The sequence below is a fragment of the Sorghum bicolor genome, chromosome 8, assembly GCF_000003195.3.
Source record: "Sorghum bicolor cultivar BTx623 chromosome 8, Sorghum_bicolor_NCBIv3, whole genome shotgun sequence".
Classification (NCBI taxonomy): Eukaryota; Viridiplantae; Streptophyta; class Magnoliopsida; order Poales; family Poaceae; genus Sorghum; species Sorghum bicolor.
In genome coordinates, this window is record NC_012877.2 from 56,291,572 (window position 1) to 56,306,894 (window position 15,323).

The window sequence follows — 15,323 nt, forward strand, 5'->3', positions numbered from 1 at the left end:
GGAAGAAACTATGGAAGCTATTGGGAATTTGTGCAAGAAATGTGTGAAGTTAGCTATTACGAGGTTACTAGGTTAATGGACATTTGGATCCTTCTTCAGTGGTGTCAGCACTTTGAGATGAGGATATCATTTGGTAACTTTGTTGCTTCCTCATGTTCGTGTGAACCCATGGGAAAGCAAATCCTATCTACGCAGACGTACGGCTCGCATTGAATAAGAAATAGATAAATTTACAATAACAACAACGTAACTGTGCCGGCCACGCCAATTCAAAATACAATCCTGTATCCTATTTATAAATTCGACCCCATTTCAAAACATTGGAACAAAAATATATAACTGGTGATGCCACGCATTCGTGGCCACCTAACTACCAAAAGACCATGTCGCTCAATACATTATAGCTAAATGCTTAATCCTGTTGTGAAACAAAAAGGTGATGTATGTAGTACGTAATATTCTCACCAGTTAAATATTAGTTACATCTGTATAAATGAAAATGACTACATGTGTCGCCAAAATGTGACAAGCACATCCATCACCAACAAACGACCCATCCATGGATGCATGAACCAAATAAATAATGAATGTATCATGTACACATTGTTAAGGCATGAAGAATCTCAAGAATATTCAAATTTATTTATCCTTACTGCTTGCTTCTTATTACACTACGAGCAGCAACATGTAAAATCTACTCCCTGTATCTTTAAATAAATTAGAGTTATCATAAGTCAAACATTTATTATAAGTTTGACCAATTTTTATAGAAAAGAATATTAACACATGATACCACGTAAGTACAATATGTGGAATCCCAAAATAGTACACTACGAGAAAATAGAGTTTATATTTTAAGTCATAAAAGTTTAACTTAAAATAACTCTAAGGGCATGTTTGATTTCCCTTGCTAAATTTTAGCTAACTAAAATTATTTTAGCTATTTTTGGGTGACTAATGGAACTAAACTATTTTAGCTCTTTTTAGTCAATATATTTAGAACTTTAGCTACTAAAGTGACTAAAATTTAGCTAGCTAAAATTTAGTTGGTGGAACCAAACAGGGCCTAACTTTGATTGATTTAAGAGCGAGCCATAAAAAGGAAAAAAAAAGGAACTATACATCATACACGACATACTCCGTTCGCTTGTCTTATAAGCCGTACTTTTTCTGCTAGTCAGAAGTCTGTTTGCTGGTCTGAAAAATAATGGCTAAAAATATTATTCACTAATTTATTAAGAAAGAAAAACACTCGCTGACAGTTTATAAGACAAGAGAAGGGAGCCATATGACACGTCAGTACGTAGCAAGTAGGTCAAATACAAGTAGGTCGATCGTCGCGCACCATCGTATGCATGTGTGCTCTATGGCACGTCAGTAGCAACGGCACTGTAGCATCCGCCAGCACAGCAGCTCGCCCTTGCCACAACCAAGTAAACCAGCAGCATCGCAGCCGCGCCGCACCAGCTCGCGAGCGCGGCCACGGCGATCTCCCGGCTCGCGGCGGAGTCCCAGACCTCGGCGCACGCGAGGCCGTAGAGGACCAGCGCCATGGCCAGAGCCATGCGCTTCCCACGGGCCGGCGCCCTCTCGGCATCAACACCGCCTCCGTCGCCGCCGCCCGACGACGACCCGGCGGCGTCCATGGCCTGCGCGGCGTAGTACACCATCAAGTACATCGCCGTGAAAGCCGCGCACGCCAGCGCCAGGTCGTCGGGGCGGCTCAGGAGCTGACCGTACGCCACGGCGAGGGACGCCGCCCCCGCCACTATCGTTACCGCGGCCGGCATATATTCCTGCCGGCCCGGCACTACTGGTTCTGGTTGCTCCGACGAACTCTAGTCAGAAGGATATGGGGCAGAATGTGTGCAACTACAGCCAAGACATCTACAAGCGGTATATATATATATAAGCAAGTATATATATAGTGTATAGAACAAAATTAGCATCCCTGATACGGTGGTTTAAAAGGTTCTTTCTTGGCAGCTAGTGTGTGTGACAGAGACTGAAGAGATCGAAAGGGATTCTGACTAGAGGCCCGGCCAGATATATGGTTGCAGCTTACAGTTACAGTAATCTTTAATTTGTCGAGTCGTTAGCTAGGTCGCGTTGGCTGAAGGTAGCTACAGGATTTCTCACTGCAAATGGATAGGCAAGGGTGCCTGTAACTGCCACGTCGAATATGGATATATGGTTGGACAAAATGTTAGTTTACGAAGCAACAAGCGCGCCTTCGTCAGTGTGGAAAGTGGCTTACAAGTTTAATATGAAGCCGGCCTCTAACTAAACATTCTATGTGCTGCCATACAAATTGCACACAACCAAGGTAAGCCCCTTCAACTTTATAAAACACTATAACGGGATATGTCAACATTTTGTAGTGGTTTTATTATTAGAAAACATGGAAATTCTCAATTAGTTATGCATAGACACATAAAATTAAGGAAATTTCATAAACATAAATACTTAAATACTCACGGCATGTCTCAAGGTCAATTATTTAGTCACTTAATCAATCAATATATAAACTCACGGCAAACTGATCATAGGTCAGTTGGTTGGATTCTTGTAGTGGAACTTGTCTACCTAGGATCAAGTCCTCGGCTTGGCACGAGTGCTTGCATTTTCTTAGATTTATTTCAGGATTTAATGACATCATACTTTCAGTGATAGGCGATGTCACCGTGGACAGATCTGTTGGCTCAATTTTTTAGAAGTGCTCATAGAGGTAAAGTTTCAATATTACGTCTATGTTGTACTGTGTAATTTTTTTTAGAAAAAATATAAACTCACGGCTATATATATTCCACGTAAACAAACCAACAACAACTCAGATAGTTACTCTAGCAATCTAGAACCACAATATAGCTCCATTATGGAGTCATTATTTTTTCTTTTTTCCCTTGTTTTTTTCTTTTTTTTTCTAGTGCTATATTTGGTTTGCAAATATTTCACTAGTACAAAGGCATACTGTACAGGCGGCTGGAAACCTATTTCTACTGGCGTTTTTCAGCACCGCCTGCGCTGAAGGCTAGTAGAAATGGACCAATTCTACATGCGGTAACTAAGAACCGCCTGTAGAAATGAATTTCTACGGACGGTTCAGTCTGCCTGTAGAAATGTATTTACAGAAAATACAAAATCGACTTTTAAAAACAGAAAAAAAATTAATTATAGGAAACGCCCATTGCCACAGTCGGTCATACGAATCATCGGGGTACCTGTTGTTTTCAGTTTCAGAAACCGATTCCATTTCCACGTGAGACTAAGGTACCAACTGATAGGGAGCCTTGACGACCACACTCACCTGAATGGCGGAACAGAATAATCTGGATTGAACTGGTATCGATTGAAATCGAATCTGGCTGATGGGCGGGACAGGCTGAGCAAAAACAGAGACTGATTGACAGTAGCCTCCTGGTACATGGTCGCACTGAGCGGCCTGAGCTCTAGCCCAGAGATGAATGGGGTACCCAACCCTATATTGACCAAGCACACCTGCAAATGCTCACGTCACTTAATTATGATGGATTCATTCATTTAACAAGAAAAGAATTAATATGCATGTTTTGACGGAAAATGTACTGCGAAATTAGATTACTTTTGGTAGGAAGTATTAAAGGAGGCAACACCCTTGGGGAGACAAGATTATTGTGAAATCTATGATACATGATACTATGTATTATGAACAAATTGTTGATGTCATGGTCATGAAAAGAATGCTTTTATTAAATACATTGTCATTACAAAAATTGCTGATATCATCATTATGAAAAAAATGCTTTAGCAAATACATTGTTATTACAAAATGATCATGGCACCGAGCTCTGGGCACGTCAGTGCCACGTCACTAGCCACGTCAACCCTTATCTCCAACCTCAGCTCCATGACCTATGACGCCGAGACGTATTACCTTCATGCCAAGTCCAGGGTCTAAAGATGGGTTTGTGACGCCCAGATGTATAAATGTGATTTTCGACAAAAAGGGATAAATTGAAAAAAAAAATCAAGTGATGCCACTAACACCCATTCTTACGCTCGTTTCCACTTTTCTCCCCTCTTCTCTCTCTTCTGCATAGGGTTTTTGCTAGGTTGGTTTGACTATAAAACAAGTTAGGGAGAGTCAGACAGCTTTTGCTAAGTTTAGAAACAAAAACGTCCTACGAGTGTGGAATTACAACAATGAAATGCTGGTGCTAAGTCTGTTAGGATCTATCCTTGTATCTAAAGTAACATGTGGTTTGTTTTCTCATAGAGTACAAAACTGAGTTTATGAAGCATACATATCATAGTTTATCATAGTTAGACTTGTTATAGCTTTTACATCATTTTTTTGAGGGCAAATAGCTTTTACATCTTATTTGGTCCATTTACTTGTCTAGGTTCCATTTTAGACTCCTAAGCATACATGTCGCGCTTTTTTTCGCGTAAAATCGCGTGCTTCGCGGCCGGTGGGATTCGAACCTGAGACCTTGCCTTTGCGCGTAGCCTACTCTACCACTCCACCTAACACTCACTTGTGTCTATATTAGAGTTTAGTTCCCACATATTATCCCAAACCGAGCATATATTGATTATTTGAGGCCCTAAACGGATTCCAATAGAAAAGTTGTCAACTACAAAGTTTCATAACTTTTTAAGATCTACAACTTTTATATTGGAAGTTTTTCCATCCGAAGTCATTTACAAAATTTGAATTTCAAATTTATAAAATTCAAACGTAGTTTTCGACGACAAGATGATGTCAAATGAAAAAATTATCAACTACAAAGTTTCATAACTTTTCGAGATCTACAACTTTTATTTCGACAGTTTTTTCAAAGAAGATCATTTGAAAAACTCAAAAAAATTAATTTCAAATTATTTCTACAGGTGGCTTTCTTAAGGAACCGTCTGTAGAAATATGATTTTTACAGGCAGTTTCTTAGTAGAACCGCCTGTAGAAATACATGATTTCTACATGCGGTTTAGTTAGAAAAACCGCCTGTACAAATATGATTTTTAGTGGCGGTTCCTTAGGACAACCGCCTTTAAAAATGCATCTTCACAGACGGTTCGTAGTTCTGACACCGCCCTTTTTACATCACAGGCGCGTGATAACTACAACCGCCTGTAGTATAAAAATGAGGCGTCGGCGTTGTACTCTTTTCTACTAGTGTTTTACTCAACAACATTCCTCCATCTATTTTAATTTTGTCCTCCAAAAAGGCTAAGAAGCTAGGTTCATTCGTTCTATGTTATTAGCACATTTTTTAGGTTAAGTTCCCACATCCACCGGTATATGATGGTCTTAGAGGTTAGTTCACTCGGTTTGGTAACAAAAGGTGTCATGTTTAGGGATGAAAATGGTACGGATATTTTCCGACCGTATTCGAGACCGAATTCGTTTAGAAGGGTTAACATCTGTCCGTATTCGAGTCCTAATATTCAACATCCGATACCGTATCCGTATCCGAATACTTAAATCGTATATTTATGATGTCGACATCCAATCATATCTTATCCGACATGATTGACATTATCCGTATTCGAATCCAAATTCGACCAGAAATATGAAAACAAATATGATATCGATGATATCCGTCCGTATTCGATCCGTTTTCATCCCTAGTCATGTTCCATGCATTTGTGCCGCCCATTTTTTAGGTTTGGGATTGGAAGTCACAGATTCGAACCATGCAAATCCCACAAATTTTTATGTTTTTTCTTGGCTTTCCAACATGGAGCTATATAGCTAACAGACATGCGTAATGACTCCATAATGTGCACATCTGTTTGCTTAAAACTAGATTGTAGAATAACTTTCTTAAGTACAGAAAGGCCTACCAGCTAGCTTGTGGTGTGGTTAATGCATTTATTTACTCTAATGATTTCTTGGTTACTAGCAGCTTGGTTGCTATAGTCTGCAAGTATTTTTTTTTCTGTAATAACATGACAGGTGAAATGTTCCGGTATTTTTGGCCTCCGATGAAATGTTCAGTTCATAGTTAATAAAATGTTTCTGATGAATCTGTATGGTATTTTGCATTCTAAAAGTAATTTTGGGCTAGGAAAAAGAATATTCATCATCTATCTATCGGAATATGGAGTAAAAACTACTGTCACTTTTTATATCAATCTAATTTAGCATATATGTACTGAACTTTTAGAGCCTATCTACTGAAGGAGATTTTGACAGGCCTCTGAATTTTCTTATAGGAGCAAGTGCAGCAAAATAGATTCCCTATCACCTCGTGCTCAAACATATCAGAAGAAATGTGCTAGTGTTGTAGGAGAACATTTGGGAGCTGGAACTTGTTTTGGTGCCTGCAACCTATATTAAAATCATTTTGTATTTGTGTTTTTGTTGTGTTTTTTATATGCAAATATGGCTGGAACATGTATTCTAGAACATGTGATTTTGTATGGGCTTGAACATTATTTATAGCTAAAAAATTATTTATATATTTTGTTATATGGATTGATTATTATAATTATACAATTGCTTATGTAGTTTATAATCTATGATTATTTTTTATTAGGTTGGCCCATAACATGGGCTTGAATTATAATGTTGGGTTATAATGAATAAAACACCACAACAGAACTGGGCCAAAAACATATGGGCCAATTGGATTTATTATAACTAAAAATAAAAATGAAAAGGGCATATGCTACATGGGCCGAATGTGATTTGCCATGTCATTTTGTCACCCATTTGCCATGTCATATGCGCTACATCATCATACATGCGGTGTTATTTTGTTCAATTTGTGATGACGACGATTTAGTCTCGTCATTTGCATCAATGACATGAGAACTATTGTCACTGTATCATTGATGAAGTCCTCTGATGGGCACAGAAGGTGGTTAGTGACCCATCTTCTATGACGATAGCCACTTCGTCGACACTGCAGGCAGGTAATGACAGAAAATATGTTGTTATCGTCATAATCTAATCGTCACAGAAGCTCCGAATTCCTGTAGTGGATATTATACATTCATACATGATTATGATAGCTCTAAACCCGTACCAAGCACGGACATCCAAGCTAGGCCCACAAGTAAAATGTGCAGGTCCATTGGGTCTAAGGCCTTGTTTAGATGCGGAACTTTTTTGGTTTTCGCCTTTCGTTTGTTTGTGACAAATATTATCCAATTATAGACTAACTAGAATCAAAAGATTCGTCTCCTAATTTCCAGCTAAACTGTGTAATTAATTTTTGTTTTCGTCTATATTTAATACTTTATGTATGTGACGTAAGATTCGATGTGACGGAGAATCTTGAAAACTTTTTGGTTTTTGGGGTGAACTAAACAAGGCCTAAACTGATGTGTGTCCCCTAAGTCCTAAGGGCAGCCTGTCATCTGTCTGTTGCAGTTTCATGATGAACGAAAGTAGCTGCTACGCTGCAGATTGCATGATTGATACGATGAAGCAAATGTATTTATTTAATTTGGTTAATCAATCGATTAAAATTTGGTTAAAAAGGGTATATATATCCAGAGTGATTCGTATTCGCTCGACGATCCGTTTGTTAATTGCGCCGATAATGCCGCCGGTTGCCGGCCTCGGCTTAGCTGTTAATTTCACGCTAAGCTCGTGTAGACACGTACGCATCATGCCATGTTCTCACTCTTTCGTTATTCTTCCCTCCCTGCTCGTTGACTTGTGATGATAACAAACTTCTCCATCATCCCATATATCTATACGATCACGACCAGACGTTGACACGCTGCTTGCCTGTCATCAGGTCGGTGACAAACCAGCTCATGCACGTTGCCATGGAGGTGCCGGCGGCGGCGGCCCTCCTCGCCGTGCTGTGCCTCGCCGTCATCGTCTCTCCCGGCGGGCTCGTCGTCGTCGTCGTCCACGGCCAGCTCGACACGCTGGGCTTCATCAGCATCGACTGCGGCGTCGCGGAGGGCACGGCGTACGCCGACCAGTCCACGCGCGGCCTGCGCTACGTCTCCGACGCCGGGTTCGCCGACGCGGGGGCGGGGCACAACGCCGCCGTCAACCCGCCCTACAACGTCAAGGGCATCGCCGACCGCTACCTCACCGCCCGCTACTTCCCGGACGCCGGCGCCGGCGGCGGCAGCGCACGCAGCTGCTACACGCTCCGGCCGGTGACTCCCGGCGGCAGGTACCTGGTGAGGGCCACCTTCTACTACGGCAACTACGACGCGCTCAACAGGCTCCCCGTCTTCGACCTCCACCTCGGCGTCAACCGCTGGGTCACCGTCAACGTCACCGCCCCCGGCGCCATGTACATCTTCGAGGCGGTGGTGGTGTCGCCGGCGGACTTCTTTCAGGTGTGCCTGGTGAACCGAGGCCTGGGCACGCCGTTCATCTCCGGGCTTGATCTGAGGCCGCTCCAGGACGACATGTACCCGGAGGCCACCGTGAACCAGTCGCTGGCGCTGCTCAACTTCCGCCGCCCGACGGCGGCGTACAGCTTCAACCGGTACCACTTCTGGCGGCCAGCTAGCACATACCCTGTGTTCAGGTGAGAGTATGATCCATCCGTGATGTAGCTTTTAATTAGTTTGCCGCTAGTCAAGTTTGAGCGTCAAAATGGTCTTACCAACACCAACCTGAGCTGATTTTCAATCCATGGAGCAGATTTGTGTTCACTTGTTTGTTGTCATACCATCCATCTTCGATCTAATTTCTCGTTTGACTAGACATATACCAAAAAAAAATGATAGGGAAAATGTATGAATAGTTAACCTTAATAAAGTTACACTTAGTTCAAATCTGGAATGGCATCTTTTTTCTTTTTTTTTATAGAGATAACCGAATATAGGGAAAATGTATCATCAAATTCCTCCCACTACAAACGTATTTTGTCGATCATGTCACGTCTTAGACTTAAAACATAAAAAAATTATGCACACAAGTTAAATACGTGAAGGAGCTCTGTGAAATGGAAATTGATTCATAGCTGGCTATTGACAAAGATAAGGCTGGTCTCCTTTTAATAAAATACGTGCACCAGCTATGCACTATCACATAGGGATCACGAGAAATAGGAAACATATGTATGAACAGGAAAACGGCAAGGCGCCTAAAGCACACAATAGTCAAAAGTTTCATTCAGATATATAAAAGAACACGTAAGATTTAAATGGTACATGGGTTAGGCAGAGACAGACAGAAGCGAAAAGGAGAAACGTTGCTTTCAAACAACTCCGAAGAAATTTCAGGATCAGCTTAGACTAGCATCACCTTTGCCCTATAAATAGTGTGTGTGATAAGAAACTTTTCCACATAATTTCTTTAAGTCAACTTCCTCCAAGCCGGTTGTTAGGATGCTTTTCCATTTATTTCGATAGGGCTTCTTCAGCATTCTTCCGTTTTCTCAGCACTTCCCAAAAGGGCCCTAAATTATGGTTTGATTCTGATGCTTAAATCCCAGTCACCAAAACTTTCTGAAAAAGAAAAACTCATCAAATCTTCTTGAAGCACTATGGCTCTGACTGATGACTGAAAACTCGTTCCTCTTCCAATGTCAAACAAGCTACAATTCTGCATTCAGATCTCTAGTGTTCTGCAGCTGCTGCGCCCTAGTACTTTTTGTTATGGTCTTCTGCACAAATTCCAGCACCATTTCGTCAATTCTTTTCATCATGGTCTTCTGCAAACAACAGGTACCCATTTGATCCATACGACCGGCTCTGGCAGGCATATGGCGACATGGATGCATGGACCAACATAACAAGCTCAACACCCATCGACGTCTCCAACATCAGCAGCTTCCACACGTCATCCAAGATACTTTGGAGTGCCACCACTCCAGTGAATGGAACCCAGATCAACTTCGCATGGAGCTCAGATTCCTCCATAAACAATGACAACACATCATACCTCCTGTTGCTGTACTTCGTAGAGGTGCAGAGGTTGCCAAGCAATGCAGTGAGGCGGTTTGATATCCTTGTTGACAACTCTACATGGAACGGCAGCCGGCACTACAGCCCGAAGTACCTTTCTGCCGAGCTTGTGAAGAGGATGGTGCTGGGGTCAAGGCAACACACTGTCTCGCTGGTTGCCACACCAGATGCGACTCTTCCACCAATCCTGAATGCATTCGAGATATATTCAGTGCTGCCAATGACTGAGCTCGCGACAAATGATGCAGATGGTATCAGTTTTGACACTTTAAATTTGCCCAAAATGTTTTCAGTCCACCTGCATCCACCAGCATTATGTTGTCTTCGAAGAGTCATTGGATCGCAAATTTTGATTGCAAGCAAATAGGGTGCATAACTTCTTCGCATTGACCTGTTCATTTGATATTTTGTCAACATATCTTTATCTCAACTAAAATTTAAAATCTCAATTTTCAATGATCTGCACGCTACGAAGCAGGACTTCAGAATTACCATCTTTTTTTCCATATGAACAGCCAAGGCCATGATGGCAATTCGCACGAAATATGCATTGAAGAAAAATTGGATGGGTGATCCTTGTGCACCGAAAGAATTTGCTTGGGATGGACTGAAGTGCAGTTATTTTTCATCTGGGCCTACATGGATCACAACTCTGTAAGTATGATCCCTAAAGACATTATCATATTTTTTTTAAAAAAAAAAGGCATTCTACCACAAAGCATAGGTAGACTTACATGGATGCTAGATAACTGAAGAAAATGAATAATTTAATATTGTTTTCATTCCCTGACATTCAATTAACTATTGCACTTGCTGCAGACGCTTGTCATCTAGTGGGTTGAGCGGTGCAATTGATGCTTCATTCGGAGATCTAAAATTTCTCCAATACCTGTAAGGAAACATGATTAAACAAAATGTAGTGCTTGGTGCAACATGAATATAATAATTTAGTTCTTAGTTACAAAAATTCAAATTAGCATAATGCTCAAGTTTTACCTTTGTGCTCTAATGTCTACCCCAGTACTTTTGACAAGAATATAATTGCAGGGACCTGTCCAATAACAGTTTATCTGGCCCAGTGCCTGATTTTCTAGCACAAATGCCATCACTCACATTCCTGTAAGTACTCTATATATCTGACAGAAAACCACTTTATCCAAAATTCAATCAACATATCAAGCTGGGTTTCTGCAGTGATTTATCAAGCAACAAACTCAGTGGACCGGTTCCAGCTGTTCTACTACAAAAACATCAAAATGGATCTCTTGTCTTAAGGTTTGCATCACGAAGCTGACTTCAAGAGTTCATTTAGTCCAAAGAAGTTCTTTTTTGAGGGATTATGCAGTTCCTCCTAGATGTTCCATGGACAAGAAAATTGTTAAAGAAACAACTACCACTACTTGATTCGAATAAGTACAATCACTACTTTCTTTCCATTTAACCAACTCAAGTGTTGTGCTGATGCTAGGATTGGTAACAATTCAAATATGTGTGATAATGGTGCTTCTACCTGTGAACCGAAGAACAAGAATGGCAAGAGAATACTTGTCATCGCAATAGTTGTCCCAATGGCAGTAGCGACACTAATATTTGTGGCAGCACTTCTTATCCTTCATAGACTGAAACATAAACAAGGTAACATTCCATAAACGAAACCACAAATCTGTATATTCAGAGAAGATTATTCATATAAGATGTGGTTTGGCTCTAGTTACATGGACAGCAAACAACTCAAGGCTTCCTAGCCCTCAAGAAAAGTCGACTGTGTTTGGAAACAGACAGTTCACCTACAAAGAGTTAAAGGTCATGACAGCTAACTTCAAAGAAGAAATAGGGCGAGGAGGATTTGGTGCTGTATTCCTAGGATATTTGGAGAATGGAAGTCCAGTTGCTATCAAGATGTGTTCAAAAACATCTCAAGGAGATAAAGAATTTTCAGCTGAGGTAAGACATTCAGTTAAACTTATCTTCTGTGTGCACTTGAAAACTGAAATAAATGACCTTATTACATGTTTCAGGCTCAACACTTGACTAGAGTTCATCACAGGAACCTTGTTTCCTTGATTGGATATTGCAAAGACAAGAAACATCTAGCCCTTGTCTATGAATATATGCAAGGTGGAAACCTAGAGAACCATCTAAGAGGTACGGTAGCACCTCTTCAACTCATAACTGAGTTTCAGATAGTTTTGTCAAACACACTTCCAGACTTTCAGAACATATGCCAAAAATTTTGTGGGGATATTTTGTTGGGTATGGTTTCAAACACACTCAATTTCAATGAGACAAGATTACTTACATGATGGTGTAATTAGGGGCTCTAGTTCTTCTGCAAAGGCACATTATGAGTTTGTCATGGGAATAAAAATCGAGTAACTTACACTATTGTCCAATTTCACCAGTGAACCGCATGCTATTATTATCATGAATTTGCACAAACCTTTCTATAACCAATTTGTTATGATCATACATCGCAGGCCAGGTCTCTCCTGTTACACCCCTCACTTGGCATCAACGTCTGAAGATTGCTCTAGACTCTGCCCATGGTTTGTAAGCCTGTACACACCTGAAGTATTAACATAGGAAATTAGTAATAAGAAATATATCCTGTATCATGGTAGATTGAACTTAAATATATGTACTATCCAGTTAATTATCCCAATTAAATATGCGATGCTTCAATAACAAATTAAACTAGCTTCTTCAAATTCACCAAATGCTTAACCAATTGCAACCTAATTACTGGCTAATGCAGGATTGGAGTATCTACATAAAGCCTGCCAACCACCACTGATCCATAGGGATGTGAAGACGACAAATATTCTGCTATCTGCTGATCTAGAGGCAAAGATATCAGACTTTGGGCTCACAAAGGTGTTTGCCAATGATTTCGATACCCACATCACAACCCAACCAGCAGGTACCCTAGGGTATCTGGACCCTGAATACTATAACACATCCCAGCTCAGTGAGAAGAGTGACGTGTACAGCTTTGGAGTTGTGCTACTTGAGCTCATCACTGGCCAGCCACCAGCAGTCCCTATCACTAGCACAGATAGCATCCACATTGCACTTTGGGTGCGTCAGAAGCTCTCAATGGGTAACGTCGAGAGCATTGTTGACCCAAGGATGGGAGGAGAGTATGATGTCAACTCAGTCTGGAAAGTTGCAGAATTGGCTCTGCAGTGCTTTGAGCGGCCATCGCGGGAACGCCCAACAATGACTCATGTTGTGATGGAGCTCAAGGAGACCTTAGAGCTGGATGCCCTGCATGGAATGGGATATTACAGCTCAGAACCGAGCAGCACAGTCAATCTCAGTGCAACTAGCGTTGACTTGCAGAGTGATGCACAAGGAAGTGAAGCAAGACAGGAAACTATGCTTGAGTTGGAACAGGTCGGCAATATATCAGAAACTCAAATAGGTCCTGCGCCACGATGAGACCAATCTTTTGAATTGTATGGTTAAGGTTCAGGAATTCAAAGAATAAGTCAGATGCATCAGGATATTGTATTCATCATATGTTATTGAGTTGTTAAATCAAGTGACTAATTGCACAAAATCTCCATATATGGATGTTGGATGCTTACAATAGAAATGAAACATGTTAATTCTGGAATGGAGTTTTTTCATTATCTAAAAAAAATCAGTAGTGGAGCTAAATCTGCAGAAAACTTTTTGCTGATAGCTCCAAAATTGAGGCAAACAGTTTAACGGAGATAGGGAAGACAATCAAGACTCAAAACATCTCTCCTGATTGCTATGATTCTTGGGTACACAAACATATTCTGATGTGAACAAGTTTAATTCGTGTTCTCTCCTGATGGGTACACACACATCTCTCCTAAATGCTGCTATTTCCAGTTACCAGAAGATATACATGAAATCCATGCCACAAATTGGAGATCCCTTTATACAAGATTGATAAGTAAACAGTACTAATAAACAGAGGGTTCATTATCTAATGACTTCGTTATTCCACTATTTCTATAGCACATACTAGTCTCAGAAGTTATTTTTCATCATAGTTTCAGAATTAACCTGTACACCGAGTGAACAGAATCTGCTATTTCAAAGAAGATTAATCAATGATAGCACTATACAAGCATATTTCTATACTATTGGTCAGTTCTAATAACCACAGAGTTGAACCAGGATGCAAAGAATGCAGAATTTTTACAAAACTGAGTTGTTCCCATCAGAGAGAGGTATCAGATTACCATACAAGTCAGAATTCTAGTCTCTGTACTTGTGCGTCAAAAAAGTTTCTATAATTATATGATTGTTTGTACAGAACACGGATTAAATTGACAAAGTATATAACTGAAGTGAACACTATACAGAGTAGTTCAACCATGTTGGTTCCTGTTCACATACTGCACCTTTATTTTCTAAATAAAGGTGAATAACAGAATAACTACTGCAGAAGGCAATCAAGGCACTGCACCATACCATGCAGCAGAAAAAACACCAAAATTATCAATAGCTAGCATATACCAAACAGCTGATGATACGTATAGTACTAGCCATTTTCACAGATGAAGATATACCTAGCCATTAACCAAAGCATCTAAAACAATAAGCCTCCACTGAGCCCATATATAGTGATGCATAAAAGATAACTCAATTATCAAAGCTGAGATTCCTAAAAAAACAATCAAATTGATAACGCGGGAATGACATGCCCAAAGGATGAGTGTGCCAGAGGGAAAACGATTCAACGCACCAGCGAATCATCTTGCTCGCATCACAGCACCGTATGACGCAACAGTTGGTAACTAGGAAGCTTTTTCCCCGCATATTTAAGCCGCGACGAGGTCCTGGATATCTCTGAGTTGGCTCAGAGCTCACCAGCGGAAGTGGAGATGGAGGGCGGAGGCGGCACGAGATCGAAGGGCCGCAACCGGGGAGACCGACCCCCAGCACCCACGGAACGGAAGTGCGGGGGTTGCCGGCGCCGCCGCGCCGGCGACGAGCCTGAACAAGTGGTCTGGCCGTTTGGGTCGGGCTGGGCAAGGCCGTGGGCATTACCATTTTTTACCGGCTTTTACTAGAGGCCTTGTTCAGTTTGCAAAAATTTTGGATTTTCGACACCGTAGCACTTTCGTTTTTATTTGACAAACATTGTTCAATCACGGAGTAATTAGGCTTAAAAGATTCATCTCGCGATTTACAAATGAACTGTGCAATTAGTTTCTGTTTTATGTATATTTAGTGCACCATACATGTGCCGCAATATTCGATATGATGGGGAATCTTGAAAATTTTTATAAACTAAACAAGGCCTAAACAAGGCCAGAGATCACGTGGCCCGAAAGGCCCACGGCATGATCTTGGTATGGAATGCGAGATCATACGTGCTATAGAAAGTGTTGAAGGTAGACGTTTAGCATATATAATTGTAGTATAAGCAAAGAGTAATTAATTAGAGATTAACTTTTTATTTTTAT

The 15,323-nt window shown here is 40.9% G+C and overlaps 1 protein-coding gene and 1 long non-coding RNA gene across 6 annotated transcripts; one reads left to right on the plus strand and one right to left on the minus strand.

Annotated features, from left to right (window-relative positions):
- LOC8068867 (probable LRR receptor-like serine/threonine-protein kinase At1g05700) lies at positions 7,704-13,487 on the plus strand. The gene is made up of 11 exons (XM_021466234.1): positions 7,704-8,489; positions 9,634-10,124; positions 10,389-10,527; positions 10,693-10,764; positions 10,921-10,992; positions 11,068-11,148; positions 11,342-11,508; positions 11,585-11,817; positions 11,892-12,018; positions 12,351-12,419; positions 12,629-13,487. The coding sequence occupies exons 1-11, from the start codon at positions 7,753-7,755 to the stop codon at positions 13,312-13,314; spliced, it is 2,874 nt and encodes a 957-aa protein (XP_021321909.1). The 5' UTR covers positions 7,704-7,752; the 3' UTR covers positions 13,315-13,487.
- Positions 10,093-14,874, minus strand: LOC110437669. Of its 5 annotated transcripts, none has more exons than XR_002455581.1 (8): positions 14,600-14,874; positions 12,314-12,439; positions 11,589-11,660; positions 11,384-11,492; positions 10,870-11,224; positions 10,608-10,762; positions 10,366-10,508; positions 10,093-10,264 (listed from the first exon to the last, which is right to left on the minus strand). It is a non-coding gene; the product is annotated as an uncharacterized LOC110437669 (long non-coding RNA). The 5 variants fall into 5 exon arrangements; XR_002455584.1 differs by lacking the exon at positions 11,589-11,660 and adding an exon at positions 12,173-12,202; XR_002455583.1 differs by lacking the exon at positions 11,589-11,660.

What these genes read in the sequence shown, in the direction of transcription:
- LOC8068867 (XM_021466234.1), top strand. Translation starts at nt 7,753, where the DNA reads ATGCACGTTGCCATGGAGGTGCCGGCGGCGGCGGCCCTCCTCGCCGTG. An exon ending in CCTACATGGATCACAACTCT is followed by an intron (nt 10,528 to 10,692) that starts GTAAGTATGATC and finishes CACTTGCTGCAG; the next exon opens with ACGCTTGTCATCTAGTGGGT. An exon ending in ATGCCATCACTCACATTCCT is followed by an intron (nt 10,993 to 11,067) that starts GTAAGTACTCTA and finishes GGGTTTCTGCAG; the next exon opens with TGATTTATCAAGCAACAAAC.